Source organism: Octopus bimaculoides, chromosome 1 (assembly GCF_046866305.1).
Source record: "Octopus bimaculoides isolate indiv1 chromosome 1, ASM4686630v1, whole genome shotgun sequence".
Taxonomy (NCBI): domain Eukaryota; kingdom Metazoa; phylum Mollusca; class Cephalopoda; order Octopoda; family Octopodidae; genus Octopus; species Octopus bimaculoides.
In genome coordinates, this window is record NC_142928.1 from 197,296,847 (window position 1) to 197,320,964 (window position 24,118).

General features: G+C 40.1%; 1 protein-coding gene across 1 annotated transcript in view; it reads right to left on the reverse strand.

The window, feature by feature from the left end:
• Window positions 1–24,118, reverse strand: part of LOC106874307 (phosphorylase b kinase regulatory subunit beta) — a 43,682-nt gene that overhangs the window by 12,162 nt on the left and 7,402 nt on the right. Inside the window, exons 2-17 of the mRNA XM_089365434.1 lie at window positions 22,535–22,685; window positions 20,981–21,089; window positions 18,575–18,682; window positions 17,472–17,531; window positions 16,446–16,582; window positions 14,848–15,007; window positions 12,694–12,891; window positions 10,999–11,056; window positions 10,022–10,099; window positions 6,390–6,545; window positions 5,580–5,677; window positions 4,837–5,067; window positions 3,118–3,222; window positions 2,402–2,484; window positions 2,194–2,284; window positions 382–546 (exon numbers count right to left, since the gene is read on the reverse strand). Of these exons, the coding sequence (XP_089221560.1) occupies window positions 382–546; window positions 2,194–2,284; window positions 2,402–2,484; window positions 3,118–3,222; window positions 4,837–5,067; window positions 5,580–5,677; window positions 6,390–6,545; window positions 10,022–10,099; window positions 10,999–11,056; window positions 12,694–12,891; window positions 14,848–15,007; window positions 16,446–16,582; window positions 17,472–17,531; window positions 18,575–18,682; window positions 20,981–21,089; window positions 22,535–22,685 (1,988 nt within the window). The remainder of the gene's footprint in view (window positions 1–381; window positions 547–2,193; window positions 2,285–2,401; window positions 2,485–3,117; window positions 3,223–4,836; window positions 5,068–5,579; window positions 5,678–6,389; window positions 6,546–10,021; window positions 10,100–10,998; window positions 11,057–12,693; window positions 12,892–14,847; window positions 15,008–16,445; window positions 16,583–17,471; window positions 17,532–18,574; window positions 18,683–20,980; window positions 21,090–22,534; window positions 22,686–24,118) is intronic.

Here is a 24,118-nt window from a genome sequence, read left to right on the forward strand (position 1 = left end):
TATATCAGTCAAAACATTGTGTTAACAACAAACAAGATGAGGACAAATATCTGTCAAATGTAAATAATGTAAATAATGTACATAATTCCTCATCTCTTATATATAGAACTGTATTAGCAACATCAGTTGTCAAGCGATGGTGGGGGAGACAAACACAGACACACAAATACATACATATACGACAAGCTTCCTTCAGTTTCTGTCTATCAAATCCACTCACAATGCTTTGGTCAGCCTGAGGCTATAGTAGGAAACAATTGCATAAGGTGCCACACAGTGGGCCTGAACCTAGAACCATGTGATTGGGAAGCAAGCTTCTTACCACATAGCCACTGCTGTGTCTATAATGTTAAAAATAAAACAACCATGGGACATATTTACCTTTATGTCTGCTTCTTCTTCCTCTACATGTGCAGGAGGTGGGATTGCCAACATGTTGGAAATGTTCAGTGAAGAAGGTTTCTCTTGAAATGGTTGGAAAATCTCCAAGTCATCGAGCACATGTAGGAAGTCCAAATGTTCAATGCATGCAGAGGATATCATTGCCTGAAGGTGAGATAAAACACACATGTAGATATTGTAGTCTAGAAGCATTGTTGAGCAGAATTAAGATATCAAAACTGCAATGCTGTAATATGCGGAAATATTATAGGAATGAATGGTGGCACTTTTTACATACGGTGTTAGAGACAGGTATCATCATCATCATCATCATCATCATCGTTTAACGTCCGCTTTCCATGCTAGCATGGGTTGGACGATTTGACTGAGGACTGGTGAAACCGGATGGCAACACCAGGCTCCAGTCTGATTTGGCAGAGTTTCTACAGCTGGATGCCCTTCCTAACGCCAACCACTCAGAGAGTGTAGTGGGTGCTTTTACGTGTCACCCGCACGAAAACGGTCACGCGCGAAATGGTGTCTTTTATGTGCCACCCGCACAAGCCAGTCCAGGGGCACTGGCAACGATCTCGCTCGAAAATCCTACAGGAGCCAGTATTTATGTAGAAATATGTTTAGACATATACACACACTTAGACGTGTGTGTGTGTGTGTGTGTCCATTAAGGGAATTGATGTACAAACATTAAAGAATATATCCACAATAATTAAGAGCTAAATCAATATAAAATTCAATAACATGTCATTAACCCTTTTCATACCAACCCAGCTGAAACCACCTCTGGCTCTGTGGTACAAATGTCTTGTTTTCGTAGGTTTTGAATTAAAATCTTCCACCAAACCTTAGTCACAATTTATGTTCCTAACACTAGTTTAATGATAACAAAGTTATTTTACTAAATTCTTTGTTATATCTTAAATTAATTGAAAGAAACACAGAACATCTCAACAGAAATATGGTAAAAAAAAAAAAAAAAGGGTTAAAATATATAATAGAGAAACAATTCTTAACCATTTTGGTTGTAGAATGAATGTTGTTGATACTGGTTTATTTGAACCATTTCATAAGCCAAATGATTGAGATTTTGTGGACACTCTGTATATATGTATATATACCATATTAAATCTCAGAGAGATATAAACAGTAGCAATATAGAATCGTAACATATAACTGCCAACTAAGCGTGGCATCGTATAAGGGGCAGTGTTACTGACATTTATAGCCCCAGGAAAACATCTCTTCCAGCTGGCTCACGACACACAGTTCTGTGTTTGATTAGTATTTGCGAGGGGAGGTCATTGCTCCCATCTCTAGCTTTACGTGATACATACGAACTCGAGTTTCTGGGTGGTTACCCTTCATCAGTGTGTATAATCATGGTGATTAACAGATGCTGTCCAAGACCCCCAGATGGACCTATATCACAGCAAGGAACTCAGAGGAAGGTAGCAATATCAATATCCCTCCTTCACCAAAAGCCAATCGCAAGAGAATGGCCATTGAAAAGGTAATAATGCGAGCATAAGTTAAATCAATGATTATGATAATGATGATGATAGACATTTAGCTGCTATTTTTTGCAAGAGAAGTGACCCTGTAGAAATGTCTCTGACTATTGTTGTGAAGGAAGAAACAATGGTGTTCCAGAAAAACAATTTCAGTAATTAATTGAGGGAGACCCCCCCCCCCCCCGGATAGAAAACAGATGTTTGCTGCTGCTGCTACTACTGCTGCTGCTGAAACATTAATAAATTAACAATACTACATAACATGAAATAGGAAAACACTTACCTGAAGCCTTCCAAATCGTACTCGAAGGCCACTACAATCCCCTCTTTTTAATTCAGATAAGAGATCCAAAAAGCAATTGAAATCTCCGTTCCTGAAAGAGTAAGGAAACAAGCCATAGAATTTGGTGGCAACTATGGGAGAATATTATTCAAAAATTCTTTAGTTGAAAATGATATAGTAGGAAGAAAAAACAAAAAAAAAAACTTACTGGACAATATCCTGTCGAATCACCATACAGAATGTCGGCCTTCCATACAACTTCCAGCATTTAGCTACAAAAGCCAGATCATTCTAGAAAAGAAAACAACAACTTCTTATCAATAAACAAGATCAAGGCAGTGAGCTGGCTGAATTGTTTGTTGAGTAGCATAGAGACATTGAAGCCCCAACGTCTGGCAACTTGCTGCTGCTTCGCCGCCGTCGTCGTCGTCATCATCATCGCCATTGCACTCACCATCAAATTGAGATTATCTGACTGGCTCCTGTGCCAGTGCCACATAAAAAGCACCATTCGAGTGTGGTCAATGCCAGTGCCACCTGACTGGCCTCTGTGCTGGTGGCACGTAAAAAGCACCCACTACACTCTCGGAGTGGTTGGCGTTAGGAAGGGCATCCAACTGTAGAAACACTGCCAGATCAAGATTGGAGCCTGGTGCAACCACCTGGTGTCCCAGACCCCAGTCAAACTGTCTTCAGTCAACCTATGCCAACATGGAAAGTAGACGTTTAAATGATGATGATGATGTACAGGTGCATTGTTGAAAGTGATTGCAAAGCAACATGAAGTGATGTGTCTTGCTTAAGAACACAATGCACCCTTTGTCCTGGGAATCGTGCAATCGGGAGTGCAATGCCCTAATCACTGGGTCACCGTGCCTCCTCCCCCACCACACAAAAGTAAGTAAAATAGGAAAGAAAACTCACTTTGCAATTATCCACGACTAATGACAGATCTTGGGCCAAATAAAAACTGCTGATTTCAAACAACAGAGGGTAACACAGCACAGTTTGGCCACAGATACGGTAAATCTGTAAGAAAAAATAATAATAATAAAAATAATAGTAGATGGGTAATTTTAGTATGATACAGAAGTTGTTAGATTTATTTTGGAGGTTAATGAATTAATGAGACTGTAATTTGAGATGAATATAGTTAGAAGTGTCAAAGGTCATAGTGGTAGGGGGCCAAGAGTAGGTTATCATTGGTGATGTTGTTTGTCTCCATGTTGGACCTGCTTGATTAGATTCTATGATCAAAGATTGTTCCATTTGGAACATCATTAACATCACTTGATGTCCATTTTCCATGCTAGCATGGGTAGGATAGTTTGACAGAATTCAACGGTCCAAGGACTGAGTTCTGCCCTAATGTCTGCTTTGACTTGGTTTCCATAACTGGATGCCCTTCCTAATGCCAGCCCCTTTACAGAGGGTCCAGTGTGCTTTTCATGTGGAACCAACACCAGCAAGGATGTCAAGTAACTTGTGAGACGAAGATGTCTCAGATTACTTGGTGGCCCTGCTGGTGTCAGTGCCATCCGAAAGGCACTGGTGCTGGTGCCACATAAAAGACACTGTACACTCTGTAAAGTGGTTGGCATTAGCATCATGTCTTTTATTCAGCTATAATGGCACACGTATGGATCTGTAATTAACCATCCAACCCATGCCATGCTGCCAGGAGTTGGGTGGTTTGACAGAAGCAGGCAAACTGGAGGGCTGCACCAGGCTCCAGTTGTCTTTTTAGGTATAGTTTCTATGGCTCAATGACCTTCCTAATGTCAACCACTTTACAGAGTGTACCATGTGCATTTTACAAGGCACCAGACTGTATCTTTAACTGATAATAATAAATGCCCGGATGCAGTACCTTGCAATGGCTCTCATGGCTTCTGATCTTAATTGATTGGAAGCATTATCATGTACATTGTTTTGTCTTGGTATAAAACGATGGGCTACAGCAAATATTCTGCTCAATACCACAGATTTGCTTGTCAGTGGGTTGACCTTAAGCAGTTGAGCATGTCCCATGGTGGTTGACAATATGTGCATCTGTGATCACAAGATGAAGTAGTGGGAGAAGCCATGTGTTGAGAGGAATTCTTTGGGGTTTGAATAATTCACCTCTGGAAACGTGGGTGTTTTGCTCAACATCCTTAAACAAACCTTATTCAGGGACCTTTTGAGGGAGATGGGCTACTCGACCGGAAGAAAATTCTAACTGGGCCCCACCTTCGAGGTCATGCCCTGTTTATCTTGATACAAGATCACCATGTTGCGCATATATGGTTGTGGTGCATGTGCCTGGTGTACCTTTATCAGACAGGTAGTCATGATGGGTATAATGGGCTTCGTATATTTTACCCCAGTGTCACTTTGATGGCATGCACCGCTCTCTCACTCAATAATAATAATAATAATAATAATAATAATAATAATAATGATAATGATAATATAACAATAAGTTATATCTTAGTAAATAATAATCTCTAGAAACCTCTTTAATGTCAGCTGACAATCCTTAAAAAAATTGATGTTTGTGTTAAAACAAGAGAAAATAGGAGAACCCATTCTGCTGACACAGTGCATTATAATAAGGGTATAAATAAAAAGAAACAAGGGAATTAAGAGAAAGAGGAGTACCTTTGAAGTACTAAGTACGCCAAATGGACGAGACGGCCTTCCTGATATTTGGAGCTTCTTGTTCTGACCAAGGTACTCATAAGCCTTTGTTAATTCTTTTGGTGACCAAATCTGGATAGGTTCCACCTGTCTTGGAGTTTGGGTTTCAATACCATAGGTTCCCAACAGCTTTTGAAGTTCGGCACTTTCAGAGATGAGTACCATTTGAATGACGAGGTCATCAGGGGTGCCCTGTACAAAGAAAACACAAAAATCAAGAGAAACTTAAGAAAACTTGTTTGGAAAGAAAGAAAAAAAAAAACAAAACAATGTAATCTGAGGGAACTTTTATACAAATAAAGGGTTGATGCCCTAATTGTGAATTAAACACATCAACAATTAACAGATGGATAAGCACAACAGTTAACATATGCATAAGCACAACAGTTAACAGATGCATAAACACACCAGTTAACAGACGCGTAAACACAACAGTTAACAGACACATAAGCGCAACAATTAACACATGCATAAACACAACAGTTAACAAACACATAAGCGCAACAGTTAACATATGCATAAACACAAGTTAACAGACACATAGATACAATAGTTAACAGATATAGAAACACAACAGTGAACAGACATATAAACACAACAGTTAATGGATACACAAATACAACAGTTAATGGATATACAAACACATCGAGAGTGAAATTTGATCTGTTCACTGCTGTGATAAAGATGACCCAAAATATACATACCTGGAATGCACTGTATCGAGAACTGAACCGTGGTCTTTCTGGTGCAGGGAGATACCTACGAATAGGGTCCAGTTCATTGATATGGATTAAATCCTCTCCTGTAAAGAAAGTATCAAAGGTATTGTATATAGAAGATCACTACATTGATGGCTGGTTTAGATCTTGAGCAAAGAAGGAGGTCTTTATGTGGTTGCTTGATCAGCTAGAAATAACAGCGAATCAACCTCAGAATATGCACTATCATCAGTATTCCTGTTATAAAAGATAGCTTTATATAATGTGGAGTACAGAATTTCTGATATAAAAGGGAGGATAGCCAAGGCTGGAATAGCTTTCATTATAATTATGATGGATCAGGACTGACCACAACAGATCGTTTCAATGGTCAGTTAAACATGGTCTGCTTGACTACATCCAACACTGACCCTAACCCTCACCACCACACTTCTTCATCCTTACATAACATATTCTTACTTTGACCCACTGTAAATGGCAGCCAAATCATCTTCAAATCGTACCATTTTAGAAAGAGAAAAGAAGACATTTGATAATGTAGTTCTCAATATGCAATGCTGATGGGGTGGTCATGGCTGGAATCCACTCACAAGGCTTTGGTTGGCCAGAGGCTATAGTAGACGACACTTGCCCAAGATGCCATGCAGTGGGACTGAACCCAGATCTGGTTATCAATTACCAATATATTGTTTAGGGAGCATCTCCGTGATAAAAAAGACAGATTGTCCCCCATAACCAGAACAATGTCAACAGCTGGAGTCAACAACAACAACAAAAGTAATATCTGTTACTTACGGAGCATCTCAGCGATAAGGAGGACTGACTGTCCCCAGAGAAAGACTCCATCACTCGAACCTTCAGGGCTAGGGATCTTTTCAGTACTGCCAGGATTCTTTATTTCCTTCTCAATGTTTTCCTTTGGAACATAATAATACTTTGGTATCAGACAACCTGAAGAACAGAGAACAACCATGTCCGTGGATTAGTAAGATTTGGCAACTAGTGACATTCTGAACTGGTTTTGTTTTTAATGGCTTAACGAGGAAAAGAGTAGAGATTAAAAATCAGGGGCTACAGAGCCCTTTAGGGTCCCGAAGACTGGTAGAAGGAAAACGTTATCCTTAGAATACAAACCTGGACTGGCTGTAGGTACCCAAACAGAAGGTAAAAGCATTAAACCAAGTGACCGATTACATCTACCACCAAAGAATAACAATGGTATTTCTAACAGGCTTCCACACAGTTTCCTTCTATCAAATTTCAGTTAGCTACAAGACTGACTCTTACTCAAGGTACTGAATGCATGCTACACACTAGGATTGAACCTATAAGCATGTGGTTGCAAAGCAAACTGATTAACCTTACAGCCATGCTAGTTGTTCGGGAGAGTTGTCAATGTACTCAGAGTTCAAGCCCCAGGTATACACTCAGTGTTATGCAAACAATAGAAAAGTCAGTGCTGACATATTTAACGAACCAAGGCCACTTTGCATAGTGGATGGTGTTAGAAAGGGCATCCAGCTGTAAAAATCCAGCCAAAACAGTTACAGAAGCTTGGCCAGCTCTTGTGTCAAACTGTCACACCCATGCCAGCATGGAAGGCAGACGTTAAATGATGATGAAGATACGTTAAATAACAAAAATTACACATGCAATGCAGGGGGGAATAAATCATTAGTTTAGTGCTAAATTCTAAGCAAGAAACACAGGGGAGGTAATTCCAAAATTTAAATTAGATAATGTTGTCAATCCATATCTATAAGTGAGGGTGGACATTGTCTTTCAGTAAGCATTATTTTGAGGTCTTGAAATGCTTACTGAAAGACAATATCCACCCTCACTTATAGACGAGGGAATTAAACGTGCCAAAAAAACAGACATAAAAACACTAAGAACAACAAAACATAACACCATACCTCATCTCAAAACACTACTATTTATATCAACACACAAACCCAGAAACAGTGAGGCAGTCAACACTATTGTGCAAAATCTTCCTTTCCTAATTAGAGATCCAAAAATGAACGACATCCTGAAAACGTATAAACTCATCAAATGCAAAAAGCAACACAAATCGCTAAAGAGACTACTAACAAATGCGAAGCTTTACAAAACAACCACGAAACCAATGGTTAAAAAATGTGGACGTTCAAACTGTAGAACCTGCCCCAACTTACTTGAAGGCTCGGATTTCCTTTTCAAACAAGGACAGAGGTTCACAATTAAAACTGATTTCACTTGTGCCTCTGAGAACCTAATTTATGTAATAACCTGCTCGGGTTGTGGACACAACTATATTGGACATACAAGTAATGACCTTGTGAAGGAGAACCACTCCACATAAAGAGCAAATCCGTTTCCCACAATACAGGCAAATTCCTCTCAGCGAACACATAGAAAAATGTGCAGATAACATCAAACCAAATTTTACAGTCTTCCCCTTCTACCAGTGCAAAGACACAATCTCTCCACAAGAACGTTTAAATAAAGAAACTTTTTTCATTGAAAAATACAGAACACGTCTTAATATGCACGCATAACCAACTTTTATCTTTTTACATATTTCAATTCACGATTACATCACTGTACATAAATCCCCTCACCAAGCAAGTTTTTCGAAACTTTTTTTTGTGTGTACATATATATTCCCCTCCCCTTACCGAAAGCTGAACAGTTATCTCCCTTGCCAACAACAACAACAACAGCAACAACCAATTACCTCCCCTTATTTTTCTACTTGTAAAGTCATTCACTCGTAAATATGATCACACAGAACATGGACAAAAATTTCTTCTTAAGAAAATACTTATTCAAATAAGTAAACCTTAATATCATGAATGGCGAAAGCGAAACCTGTCGATATATTAAAAATTCTATTAAAACAATGTAAAGTGTGTGTATTTTCCTTTTTTAATTTATTATATATCTATCTATCTATATATATATATTATATTATTTTATAGATATTATTAATTAACAATACTCATAGACAAGCTAGACTCGAAGTGCTCAAGTTGAACTAAGTTCCAATTTATAATTTGAGTGGAGGCAATACTTCTGTTATGTTGAGCTTTATGCCACTTTATTAATGTCAAAGTAAGTGTGCATATATATATTGTATATTCTGCTGGATAATAAGTCATGTCCCTCTAGTTTTCCGCTCGTATTGCCTCCACTCAAATTATATTTATATACATATATATATATATATATATGTATATATATATATATATTTATATGTTGATTATATGAAAAATTGGCTGCCTGCTCTGAGTTTTGAGCTTGACTGTGCTTCTCACAACTGTAGGCTGGAAAAAACCTAGCCTTGAGTACCCAATATATCAAGTTGTACAACAGATAATGTTTGCACTATGTAAATAAATATTTTCATATACTTTATAACTCTTACATTATGACATGCCACAGCATAGCCACAGTCAAATGACTGAAACAAGCCAAAGATAAAGTGTGGTTGTGTGGCTAAGAAACTTGCTTCCCAGTCATGTAGTTTCGAGTTCAATTCCACTGCGGGGCTCCTGTAACATGCATCTTCTACATTAGCTGCAGGCTGACTAAAGCCTTGTGAGTGGATCTGGTAGACGGAAACTGAAAGAAGCCCATTCTTGTTTTCCGTGTGTGTGTATGTGTCCTTGATGATTATAAAAACGATGTGTGTGTGTCGGTGTTCCCATGATAATTAGAAAAACGAGCATCAGCACAATACAAGCTATGTTATTTGTTTCCAATATTCTGTGAAACCCATTTTCTGGCCATGGGACGAAATATTCTTTTCTACTCGAGGCACAAGGCCTGAAATTTTTGGGGAGGGGGCTAGTCGATTTGATTGACTGGTACCTGGTAATTAATTTACCGACCCCCCCAAAAGGATGAAAGGCAAAGTTGACCTCGGCGGAATTTGAACTCAGAACGTAAAAACAAACGAAATACCTCTAAGCATTTTGCCCAGTATGCTAACGTTTCTTATTTCTTTATTGCCCACAAGGAGCTAAACATAGAGGGGACAAACAAGGACAGACAAAGGGACTAAGTTGATTACATCGACCCCAGTGCATAACTGTTACTTAATTTATTGACCCCGAAAGGTTGAAAGGTAAAGTCGACCTTGGCGGAATTTGAACTCAGAATGTAATGGCAGACGAAATACCACTAAGTATTTCGCCTGGGGTGCTAACGTTTCTGCCAGCTCGCTGCCTTCATGGGCACAAATATTACTCTTGCTTGGAAATAGGTGAAGGTTGGTAGCAGGAAGGGCATCCAGCTGTAGAAAAGAATTTTGCTTAAACAAATTACATCTGGCACATGCAAGCATGGAAGAGTGGACATTAAAATGATGATGTTGATGATGATGATGGATGTTATATAATGAAGAAGAAGAAGAAGAAGAAGAAAGATACATAACAACTCACCATATCCAGTCTGTTTCAATAAAGGTTTAAGGCGTTGATAATACTCTTCAACCAATGCCTTATTGCCCTTGAATTCATCTGAAAAATAATTACAAAGATAATTAACAAACAATATTTATGAGGTACACATTGCGAACATAACACAAAATGCAATAACGACACAATCTATCAATCTACATTGAAGCATGTATGTATGTATATACATATACATGGGATGAGGTGGTGAAGCATGACCTTCGAATGTTGGGCCTCACAAAGGCAGTGACGAAAGACCGAGATCTCTGTAGAGATATACTGTGACTGAGAAAACCTGGCAAATAATGTGTAGCCCCCTATGCCAGTGTCGCATAACCAGCCCACTCAAAAAGTACCTTTGGATCGTAGGGCGACATGCTGTGCTTGAGGAGACCTATTGAGTCAAGTGCATCAACATCACCAACATAATCGAATCACACCACAATCAAATGGAAATTGTAGTTGTGGCTGATGCCATCGCTGCCTGGAGCCTGGTGCAGCCGCTGGCTCTCCAGACCTCAGTCAAACCATCCAACCCATGCCAGCGTGGAAAACGGACATTAATCGATGATGATGAGTCATGAATGCAACCCCTCTACACCAAGAATCCTGTTCTGCTCTGGCTGCCTCTCAACCTCTCTGTTCCTTACATAATGCTACCTCTCACAGGGTTTGTAGTCTTACAAACTGTATGATGATCTCACAAGTGCTGGTGTCACATGAAAAAGCACTCAGTACAGGCTGTAAAGTGGTTGGCGCTATGAAGGGTATCCAGTTGTAGGAACCAATGCCAAACTCAGTAATGAGTTAGCTGTGACAGTGTATGAGTGTGTGTGTGTGTGTGTGTATGTGTGTGCACTCGTGTGTGAAGTAAAGGTGCTGCTTACACTCTATCATGAGTTGGCTGTCACAGTGCATGTGTGTGTGTGTGTGTGTGTGTGTGAAGTGAAGGTGGTACTTACACTCAATCATGAGGTAGGCATAGAACATTGGCCACTCACACTCAATACCATCAAAGTTCTGTAAAGACAGAAAGAAAAAAATTGGTCAATATTTCTTTTAGTAAAAACATAGTTGATGTGTATGATTATTTGTTGGTCAGTGGTCAACTCTGTATGGTTATGGATGGACATTTATGCAGTTAGTTATGTGGGGAAATTATTGGATGCTGGTCAGCTATGTGTCACTGTTGGACAGTGGTCAATTATGAGTATAGTTTGATAGTAGATAACTCTGTTGTTACTGTTGGACAGTGGTCAGATATGTGTTATTGGACAGTCTCATTGTAAATAGCCTAGAGAGGAATTACCAATGTCATGCTGGTCTATACTTGGCACATTCTTGTATAAAACTGAATCCTTCACTGATATCACAACAGTTCCAGTAAGAACCCACAGGAAATTCTGTTGGTCAGTTATAGATAAATAGATAAAGTGGCATTATATCAGTGACCAGGTCATAGATGTGCCACCATGGTCTAAAGTAACTGACCAATAGATACATGTAGGGTCATGTGATGCAATATAGTTTGTTAATGTAATGTCATGTAGGTTATTAATGTGCACCTAAGTGGCACCTCGGGCAAGTATCTTCTACTACAACCTTTGGCTGACCAAAGCCTTGTGAGTGGGTTTGGTAGGTGGAAACTGAAAGAAGCCCATTGTGTGTGTGTATGTGTCTTACCACCACTTGACAACCAGTGTTGTTTGTGTATGTCGCCCATAACTTAGCGGTTCAGCAAAACTGACTGCTAGAACAAGCTTTAAAGAAATTGAGGTTGATTCATTCAACTGAAAACCCTTCAATGTGGTGCCCCAGTATGGCCACAGTCCAATGACTGAGACAAGTAAAAGATAAAAGACACCACATGGACAGCAGAGTTAAAGAGTCACATACCCAAAAATGTACCCCATGTGGTGGTTCCATGTCCAAGACAACTGACCAAAATGGATAACAAAGGAATTATTTAATGACGTAAAAATATGTAAATGTCATTAACCATTTTGTAAAGAGAATTGTAATTAAGACATTGAAATATACTGTAGCAAAAATTATGGGTCCAGGTTCAGTCCCACTGTGTGGAACCTTGGGCAAGTGTCTTCCACTATAGCCTCAGGCCAACCAAAACCTTATGAGTGGATTTAGTAGACAGAAACTGAAAGAAGCCCGTTGTATATATATATATATATATATATATATATATATATATATATATATATATGAATACATGTGTGTGTGTGTGTGCGTATGTTTGTGTGTCTGTGTTTGTCCCTCCACCATCGATTGGCAACTGATGCTGGTGTGTTTACATCCCCGTAACTTAGCGGTTCAGCAAAAGGTTCCGATAGAAGTACTAGGCTTACAAAGAATAAGTCCTGGGGTCGATTTGTCCGACTAAAGCCGGTGCTCCAGCATGGCCGCAGTCCAATGACTGAAACAAATAAGAGAGCAAAAGAATATGTGCAGTCCCTTAGCCAGCTAGAAATAGCAGCCAGATTCCTGCAAATCACATTTACAGTAGAAAAGAATCATTAGAAAATGACTTTGATACACAAAATGAGTGATGGTCACAACTTGAATGTCTTTAGTCATTAGTCGCTTTAATCAGGGTTAGTCTGAGGCTGAACAACAACAAAACAACATAAAAGACTGCTAACCTTAATCTCTGCTGGCACGTAGTGTTTACGAGTTTCATCTTCTAGAACAGTCTTATAGCCGTCACGGAGGTAGCGTTTTAATCCGTAGCTGCCACTGAGTTTGCGCAGAACTTTGCTGATTGCTCGTTCACGCAGGTATGTCTCGTGGATGCCAAATGCTGGCCAGCTAATTGCTGGAAGAAGGGAGGCATCAGTATTCTGTAAACAAAAATAAGATAGACATTTACACATCAGCAACATTTCATCCTCCTCATCATCATCATCATTTAACGTCCATTGGTCATGCTGGCATGGGTTGGATGATTTGACCAGGGCTGGTAAGCTGGAAGGCTGCACCAGACTCCAGTCTGATTTGGCATGGTTTTCTACGGCTGGATGCCCTTCCTAATGGCAACCACCCTGAGAGTGTAAGGGGTGCTTTTACGTGCTTCTACCACAACCTTCAGCTGACCAAAGCCTTGTGAGTGGGTTTGGTGGGTGGAAACTGAAAGAAGCCCATTGTGTGACACTGATATCTGCCATGACTGCAATTTTACTTGGCTTGATGGGACTTCTTCTCAGGCACGACATAATACCAAAGGTCTTGGCCATTGCTACCGTGAGACCCAACACTCGAAAGAAGCTCTTCATGTGCCACCGGCGTCAGCCACTTTGCCACTAAGAGGCCCAATGCTCTAAAGGTGCTTTTTACACGTCACTGGCATGGGTGTCAGTTCAGGCTATGGAAAGGAAAAAAAAAAAAGATGAAGACCATAGTTTTGTGATCCTGAGAGATGACATACTGAGAAAACTCTGAGTGGCAACGCAATGAACTGACTTATCAGCTTTAAATGAAATGATCTCTAAAATTTGTGCTGAGTATTTTTTCTCGTAGTTTTACATACTAATGGATGTGTGTGTGTGTGTGTGTGTTTTGGCATTTTCTTGTTGTGATATATATCACCATTACACAAGCAGTGTTGTTCATTTCTGAACTTCTGTGGAAACATCTCCAGCCATGGAGAAATACATCCTTGCTTAGAAACAGAGGAGGGTTGGTGACAGGAAGAGCATCCAGCTGGAGAAAATCTGATGATGATGATGATGATGTCTGTAAGGTGACTGATGCTGATGATGGTCATGGAGAAGGAGGAATAAAAGGTGGAGGAGAGGAGAAGATGAAATGAGGAGGAGAAGAGAAAGAAGAGTCAAGGAAATGCAGAGCAAATTGGTGGGAAAGAGATTTTTATGGAAATTGGCTGAAAGGGACACATTATTGTGGTTAGAACATTGTATTTTGTTAGTTTAGGGGTTTGTGTTTAGCTAATCAATGGGTGGGCAATAACAGGTGGATGGTAATGGTGGAATGGGCATGGAAAAGGAGACATTAGAATAATAGTTGATTGATGTATAACTATGTGGCACCAAGAACACTTTGCAAAATGGTTGGCATTAGGAAGGTCATCCAGTCATGGAAACCATCTCATAACAGACAATTGGAGCCAGCTCTTGTCAAACCGTCCAACCCATGCCAGCATGAAAAACGGACGTTAAAGGATGATGATGATGATGATGATGATGATGTATGTATACATGCATGTGTGTATGTATATATATATATATATATGGATGGATGTATACATACACACATGCTTGTATACATCCATGTATGTATATGTGCATGTATATGAAAATTATTAACAAATTTCTTGGAAAAAAAAAACCGTTGAAACTAATTTAATGAATGTAAAAAGCATCATCTGAATGTGATCGATGCCAGGCCTGCCTGATTGGCTCCCATGCCAGTGGCATGTAAGATGCACCATCCAAATGTGGCCGATGCCAGTACCCCCTGACTGGCCCCCGTGCCGGTGGCATGTAAAAAGCACTATCCAAATGTGATTGATGCTAGTACCCACTGACTGGCTCTTGTGCTGGTGGCATGTAAAAAGCACCCACTACACTCTTGGAGTGGTTGGCATTAAGAAGGGCATCCAACTGTAGAAACCTTGCCAGATCAGATTGGAACCTGGTGCAGCCACTGGCTCTCCAGACCTCAGTCAAACCGTCCAACCCATGCCAGCATGGAAAACAGACATGATGATGATAATGAAAGAGTAAATGGTAAAGAAAGATATGAGAATTAGTACATCAAAGAAGAAACTTTTTACAAACCTTGGAATTTGACTCTCGAGGTAGGATGGTTTCAAAAATAGTTCGATTCCGATTGTGGGCATCTATGTCAATATAAATGACAGACCAGGAAGCACCATATTCTCCAAACAGGTTCACTCCACTTATGGATTCTAAAGCAGCTTTACAGAAACCGATAGAACTAGAAGGAATGAAAAGGAAGAACATAGAGACGTTGGATAATAAATGGTTTAAGGCTTAATCCACTTAATCCTTTTGTTACTCTATTTATTTTGAGATGTTCTGTGTTTCTTTCAATTAATTTTAAATATAACAAAGAATTTAGTAAAATAACTTTGTTATCATTAAGCTAGTGTTAGGAACATAAATTGTGACTAAGGTTTGGTGGAAGATTTTAATTCAAAACTTATGTAAACAAGACATTTGTACTACAGAGCCAGAACTGGTTTCAGCCGGGTTGGTAATGAAAGGGTTAAATAGGGCATGGTTGTTGGTGCAGGTGTAGCATAGATGCAGGTATGGCTGTGTGGTTAAGAAGTTTGCTTCCTAACCATGTAGTTTTGAGTTCAGTCTCACTGCACAGCACCTTGGGCAAGTGTCTTCTCCTATTGCCCAAAGTCAACCAAAACCCTGTGTGTGGATTTAGTTGATGGAAGCTGAAAATAAGTCTATTGTATATCCTGGCAAATCTACCCATCTACAATGGAGGCATAAAATGTGGGAGGGAAGTCATAACAGCTGTATGTATTGAGAAATGTGTAAATGGATTTGATAGATTAGTGGGAGATGTCTTGGAGAAATCACATTATTATTGGTGATACAGCATTCTATTGCGGCTATATGACATGTGTCTGTGACTAAGTGACATGTGATGACGATTCACCCCTGAACTGAAATAGGCTCCCAGCCTCTGTATCATGAATGGTTATGTGGACCACTCCTAATGAAAGCCAGAGTTTCTTTTGACCACTACATAAAAAGTATTAAGAAACAAATGTTATTTAGATATACTTTTATTCTAGTTGTTTACACTATTTTACGCTTGTTTATACACTTATATATTCAAAGTTGACAAATTTCCTTATTTCAATTATGAATCATATTCCTTTCGATAATATCAATATGATTACAAAGCTTCTTTGTAGACAATATTTTCTGTTTGCTCGACACAAATTTTCAAATAACTGGTGTCCGTTGCTCTACACATAGCGACGTATAACTGGCCATGTGTAAACAACGGAGTGGGTAAAAATACACCTACACAATCTAGCTGCTTCGATTAGCTGCTTTGAATCTTGCTCGAGACAGACACACTTCAGTAACCACAAAATAATCACACACACCATATATTGACACATACTTTTTCCATTTTATTTTTGCTATCAATCGTCCTCGTAACTCCCTTATATGATGAAAATGTTTGGCCATGGGGAACTATTTTGTTGCTTGGAAACAGAGATGAGGGTCAGCAACAGGGAGGGCATCTGGCTATAGAAAATCTACCTCAACAGATTCCTTCTGAGCCATGCAAGCATGGGAAAGAGAATGTTAAACAATGATGATGATGATGAATGAAATGAGAAAATGAAGAAGAGATCAGCTGAACAGAAAGCACTTACCTTGCATGTATTTCCGTACTACCATTGTTATATTTCGTTCCTCTCTTCCACATGCCATAGTCAGGAGTGCGATAGGCACGCTCAACGTAGAACACGAGATTCTGTACAAAGTTCACTTCGTCAGATGAAAATATCACCTGAAAAGGAGACAAGAATTTTTTTATCAGTTTATCTGGTTTTTTTTTTTTTCTACCAGAGCCACGTAAAAAGCACTGGTGATGGTGCCACGTAAAAAGCACCCAGTACACTCTGTGAAGTGGTTGGTATCAGAGAGGAAACCCAACCATAGAAACTCTGCCAAAACAGACAATGGAACCTGGTGCAGTCCCTGTCAAACCATCCAAACCATTCCAGCATGGAAAATGATTAAATGATTACAATGATGAGAAATTTATTTTGTTTATTTTATATTTCGAAAGGTAGACCTAGCACAAAGCCCCCCCCCCCCACCTATCAAACACTCTCCATATTTAGTCTTTCTTTTTCCTCCTTTCCTCCAATTCCCTTTTTGCCTTCTAAGTTATTCAGTGACCTCACCAGTGCTGTTGGCATGGGAAAAAAGACAAAAAAAAGAACCACCCAGTGAACTCTATAACGTGGTTGGCATTTGGAAGGGCATCCAACTGTAGAAACCATTCCAAAGATGACACTGCAACTTGGTGCAACTCTGCAGCTTGTTTGATCCTGTCAAACCATCAAACCCATGGCAGCATGGCTGATGGATGTTAAATGATGATGATGACGATGATGATGATAACGATGATGATGATGACTTGATCAGAGAGGAGGAAGACATGGCTTTGTAGTAAATTAAAGCCCAGTGAGACAGATGGGGATGGTTGTCGCCCTCTCACAGAGTCCTCACTGTTGCAAGTATTTGGGTCGGGTTTCTAGTTTGACGAAATCCCCACCCCCTCAACTCTCTGCCTCCCTTCCAAAAGTAAAAAGCCATACACATGTCCCTTTCCCTCCTGACAAAAAATAAAAATAAATATTAAAAGAAATTCCATCTGAATGCTATCTTACCTGGAGGCCAGAGGTTATCATCTGGACAAGGAAGATGAGGTAGAGACCAATAACATCAAGCTGAAGAGAAAGGAAAACGTTTCTGTTAGATTCAGATATTTACAGGATGACCTTATATGCTAGAAATGACAACCAAATCTCCACCAAACTATACCAAAAGGTTCTGTTGGATAGTGTATATGTCCGGATATGTTAGAAATGGCAAATTAATCACCACCAAATCACACCTCACTGTTATATATATAAAAAAAAAAAGACACAATGTCTGAATAAAAATATACTAGATTGCCATAGCTGGAATGTCTCTGATTATATGCCTTCTGCATGAGAGCTGACCTGGGGTAAAACAACAACAACAACAGCCCAAGCAATAACAGTGCCTGTGTAGTTGTTTGACCTGCTAGAATTAGCATCCAAATCTCTTTCAAGTCACTCTGTGTCATGTAGTCCTAGATGTACGATGCCTGAATAAAAGAATGGAATGGTCACAGCCTGAACACCTTTAACCATAGGTCTGTTGGGTCAGGGCTGACCACCGGCTAAAAAGCAACACCTTTTGCTGCCCTTAGTCATGAGAAGCAGTTAAATGTCTCAGATATTTGCAGTATGGACCCTTATGGTCCAAGATCTATTCCTCTGGTGGTCAGTATTGACCTTCATCCCATCAGTTAAACACTGAAGAGGGAGGAAATGAGATGAATGTAATCGACCACCTCCCTCCTCACAAACCTCAGATCTTTAAGCAATAAAAGAACTTAAATTATGGTTTGCCCTTCACTGATTCCACTAAATTCTCTTGGGAAAGGCATGAGTGCCACATATTCCATGTACTACTCTGTCTCTGATGGGAGCACAATTTATGACGCCAAATGAAGAATATTTATTTCTTTATTGCCCACACGAGGCTAAACAGAGGGAACAAATAGGGATTAAGTTGATTACATTGATCCTCGAAAAGATGAATGGCAAAGTCGACCTTGGTGGAAATTGAACTCAGAAACATAACAGCAGACGAAACACCACTGAGCATTTCGCCCAACATGCTAACGTTTCTACCAGCTTGCCGCCTTATGAAGAGTATTGGTAAAGAAGAGACCACTGACCTGTAAGTGCCCTGATTCGTCCTTCTTGAAGACAGGGTCACCAGTGACGATATCGAACACACTGTGGAGAGCATTGATGGGATTTTGGTCATGTTTGAATTTTTCGATCTGTTATAAATGGAGAGAACATGAACGATAATTAGGAACTGCACTCAAACAGAAAATGATGATGATGATGATGATGATATAGGAGCAGCGTGGCTGTGTGGTAAGAAGCTTGCTTCCCAACCACATGGTTCCAAGTTCAGTCCCACTGCATGGCACCTCAAGCAAGTGCCTTCTACTATAGCTTTGGGCCGATCAAAGCCTTGTGAGTGGACTTGGTAAATGGAAACTGAAAGAAGCCTGTCGTGTGTGTGTTTATATATATATATATGTATATTTGTGTGTGTGTCTACGTTTGTCCCCCCACCATCACTTGACAACCAATGTTGGTGTGTTTACATTCCCATAACTTAGTGGTTTGGCAAAAGAGAATGATAGAATGAGTACTAGGCTTACAAAAAATAATAAGCCCTGGGGTCGATTTGAAACAAGTAAAAGAACAAAAGAATAACAATTAGGGATGAGACAAAATTAACATAATAACATAAGCGAGCCTCTATACAACTGCTTGACCCGCTAGAAACAGCAGCTGAATGGTCTTCATCATTGGTTTAATGTCTTCTTTCACATGTTGGCATGGGTTGGATGGAAGTTTACTGATGCAGATCTTCTAATGGTTGGATAGTCTTCCTGTCATTAAGCTTCATCGGCTTCCATACAAGGTAATGTTTCGACAGGGCCAGACATGTTTTTGCAGAATACTGCAAGTAAATGACACTGCTCGCATGACAGTGACACTCGTTTACGACTACCATGCTACGTCAAGACAAAGAAATGCAAACAAACACTCACACACCCACGTGCATGCACACACATCTATGAGGTCCGACTCAAAAGTGTAGGGGCTGTTGCTATGGTAACAGAGTTATAGTATGCTGAGTGAAGCTGCTTGGCACAGACTAACCTTGCACTCCGTCTTGCATGCACATTAAGTGATAATGTTTTGGCTCACTTCTGTTGTTCATAAGAGTGTGGTCATCTCACCACACCACAGAGGTTCCATCAGTGACCATGGCAAGAGAAAATGTGTGTGTGTGCGTTCGCATGTGTGGGAAAAAGAAATGGTTTGCAGGTTATTACAGCCAAGAATCTTTCTAAGAATTCAAATCCCACTTGAAAGGAACAAATTTCAAGATTCTGAGGAAATCCAAGAAAATGCAACATCAACAGCAAATCAAATGGAAACTGTAGTTGTGAGCCCCGTGCCAGTAGCACGTAAAAAGCCCCATCCGAATGTGGCCGATGGCAGCTCCTCTCGCCTCTGTGCTGGTGGCACATAAAAGCACCCACTACACTCTCGAAGTGGTTGGCATTAGGAAGGGCATCCAGCTGTAGAAACATAACCAGATCAGATTGGAGCCTGGTGCAGCCTCCTGGCTTGCCAGTCTCCAGTAAAACCGTCCAACCCATGCCAGCATGGAAATCAGATATTAAACGATGATGATAATCCGTTTTCTTTGCTGGCATGGGTTGGACGGTTTGACAGAAGCTGGCCCGCTAGGGAGCCTGCCCAGACTCCAATTGTCTGTTGTGGCATGGTTTCTATGGTCGGATGTCCTTCTGATTCCTAACGCCAACCAATTTTACAGAGTGTGCTGCATGCTTTTTACACAGCACCAGCACAAGTGCATTTCATGTGGCCCCAGCACCTGTAAAGGACAAACCTGTATTTAGGGAAGACACTGGTTTTACTTAGCTTGACCTGTCTTATCAGGTACAGCAAATCCCCACCTCTCCTGGCCCCTTGTCATTTCCTCAGTGAGGCCCAGCATCCAAAAATCCTTTCTCATTAGGATGCTGGATGTATATATATATCAACCAATGCATCTTTTGCTTTTAGCATAATAGCATCTGATAAGTGGAAGGTTTAGCTGTTGTTTCTTACAGGTTAAGTGACCGAGTAGAAGGTCAATCATTTGGTTGAAAAGTGGTAAAGTGGAAACTATCACGAAGCTGTTGTATAAAGATAGGTGATGGTGGTGGATGGGAGGTGACGGCCTGGACATGTGATGGTGGTGGATGGGAGGTGACGGCCTGGACATGTGATGGTGGTGGATGGGCGGTAGAGCAGAGGTAGATGATGGTGGTGTTGGTGGCAAGGAGCCTGTTTCATGTCAACAAAAGCAAGACTTGACTGTCTTGCTCAAGGGCCACGATACAATGGCTGCAGTAAGATTTGAGCCTATGACCATGAGGTAATAAGAAGACTATAACCTTACCCACCACCCAACTAGGTCAACAGTTGTGTTGGTGGGAAACTAGTGAACATTCCAAATGCCAACAAGGCCAGAGAATTCTTACGTTCTGTGTTATCGTGTTTTGGTGCATCCAACAGTAGAGAACACCACGCATGGTTTTGATGGCATTATGTGCCAACTCTTGGCACCGCCCCTGGTCATCATCGATGTGTCTGTAAGAAGAAAATTAACAAGGGTAACAGCAACAGCAGCAACAATAACATCGACTACACACACACAAAAAAAAAAAAAAAAAAAAAAAAAACTCAGCTGTGTGGCTGTGTGGTTAAGAAGCTTGCTTCCCAACCAAGTGGTTTTGAGTTCAGTCTCACTGTTGAAAAGGTTTTCTACTTTAACTTCAGGCTAACCAAAGCCTTGTGCATGGATTTAGAAAATGGAAACAGAATGAAGCTCATTGTATGTATGTATGTATGTGTATATATATATATATATATATATATATATATATATATATATATATATATATATATACATATCATCAAAAAAATAATAAATATATATATATATATATGTATAAAACTGAGGAAATTGGAGTGAATAAGGAGTATGGTGGGACAGTTATATTTTAATCACAACAATTATTTTTTAAATTGCTGACTCCAATTTCTTCAATTTTATATTCACACATGACAAACAACCAAACATAAACCTGGAAGTATATAATAATGCCACTACAATTGGTAATAAAATTGCAATTATAATCACAGACTTGGTCCCACTTCTATTAACACTGCTAATTAAACTGGTTTTCTCTCCTTTCCTTTCAACAAAAGTAATATTAATTCACATTTCTTTCTCTATTACTCCTATTCTGCCAGGATGAAGTTGACGTAGATGAAAGTAAAGTACCAGTCATGTACTGGGGTTGATAAAAATGTGTATGGCCTTGTGCAATGCTATTATTTTAATGAAGAAGAAAGGTGTGGATCCATAACCTTTGCAGATGTTGACAGATTGGTAAGGATGGGATTTGATGACTATTGGAGAGTGGTGGGGAGAGGGAAGAGGTTCCAGAGTGGTGTTGTAGTACAGGGAGAAGGAGAAAAAGGAAGAGGAGGAGGAGGAAGAGAAGAAGAGAACAGGTAGGAGGAGCAGAAAGAGGAGGAGCAGAAGGAGGAGAAGGAAGAGAAGGAAGAGGAGGGGGAGGAGGAGAAGGAGAAGACGAAGGAAGAGGAGGAGGGGCAGAAGGAGGAGAAGAAGGAAGAGGACAAGGAAGAGGAGGAGAAGGAAGAAGAGGAGGAAAAGAATGAGGATGTGGAGAAGGAGAAGGAGGAGGAGGATAAAGAAGGAGGAGGTGAAGAATAAAGAGGTGAAAAGAGAAGAGGAGGAGGAGGAGAAGAAGAAAGTGCAAAAGGAGAAAAAGTAGGAGGAGGAGAAGAGTTGAATAGATATGGACAGGTGTGGTGGAGAGTTTGTTAGTTCTGAGAAGGAAAGACTGTGTAGTGTGAGTGGGAGGGATGCAGTAAGGTTGTCTATCAGGGTGATGGTCACCAGGATGTCTATGTACATGGCTGCTGCATAACATCCTAGATCTGGAGTCAGTGCTGCTAATATGAGAGGTCAGTGGCTATTCAGAATTAGAGTGGGAAAGACGTACCTGTATGCCTGTGAGAGACACCATGTTGCTGCCGCACAATAAATACTGTCTCGGATGTGGCCATGGTTGGATGCTTTGTAAGGATCAGGTGTACCACATTCCGGGTAGAGACCAAGAGAAAGGCTTTGGTATCTGGAAATCTCACATTTCACTACGAGGCGAGAAAGAGAGAGAGAGGTAAATAAGTCATTAAGGAGACGAAAACAGAAAAAAACGAGTCGTCAGGGAGACATTGAAATTGTTAGCGTTTATCTGCCAAATCATTCTTGTGAGGGAGGGATTATCTAGCAATGGAGTACAAGGCTTAGCCATACTGTATTTTCCCTGCACACAATTTGGAATCCATCATCCAATACGTTCTTTTACCAGATTGCGATTGAAGATTATGATTTAAGGAAGATTCGGTTGCTATTTCTAGCAAGTCAATCAACCATTTAGTAGCTTCCATGTTGGATTGACATAGAAATTGTTTCAACTTTCACTGACCATATTTTTAGCAGAGGACATAAAAAAAATCTGAGGTTCAATTAATTCATTACCAGATATATAATCATCATCGCTTAACGTCTGCTTTCCATGCTGGCATGGGTTGGACGGCTTGACTGAGGACTGGTGAACCAGATGACTACACTAGGCTCCAATCCGATCTGGCAAAGTTTGTTAAGGTCCACTTTTCCAATCTTGCATAGACTGGATGGAGTTTATTGAGGAAGATTTTCTACAGCTGGATGCCCTTCCTGTTGCCAATCCACCCTTGCTTCTGAGCAAGGTAATATTTCCCCCAGGACCAAGTAATTTCTTGTAGAAAATTGGGAATGACATGGTTTGTATGACAGTGAGAAACACAACTATCAGACAACAATACCAAGACAAGGACAAGGACAAATATACGCATATCATCATCATCATCATCATCATCATTCTTTAACATCCGTTTTCCACACTGGCATGTGTTGGACACACAGATCAGGGTACATTCATTCGGTTCTCATTGTGCCTTGTGGCACTTGAGGCGACAGCAAGATCATCCCACCTTCTAACACTGAAAGGGTCCTTGACAGCTTGTTCCATTGTTAACCCTTCTGCTTTTAAGATCTTTTGTTATTGTTCTCTGCCATGTTTCCTTTGGTCGACCACGTCTTTTATTTTGTGGAACTCATTGCCAAACAATCCTGACAATTGAGTTCAGTTTATAGCAACAAACTCGACCCAGCCAGTTCCATCTCCTTACTTCAATAGTTTCTCTTACTGGTTTCACGTTAGCCATGGTGTGTAGTTCGTTATTCGAGATCATATTCGGCCTGTAAAAACCTTCAAACTTTTCGTAAACATTTATTTTGAAAAAACCTCCAATTTCTTTTCAATACTTTTGGTTGTTTTCCAACATTCAGAACCAGAGAGGAGGATCCTAAGTATGTTGCTTTGGTAAAATCGTATTTTTCGGTGCTCCTGCTGAGAATTGATGATGGGTTTCAAAAGGAACGAGAAGAAAACGTCCACTCTTTGTAAAAACATAACAGAGGCTGACCATGTGACTTTCAATAACAAACCAATCGCAAATGTTGACGAATTGAACTATCTAGG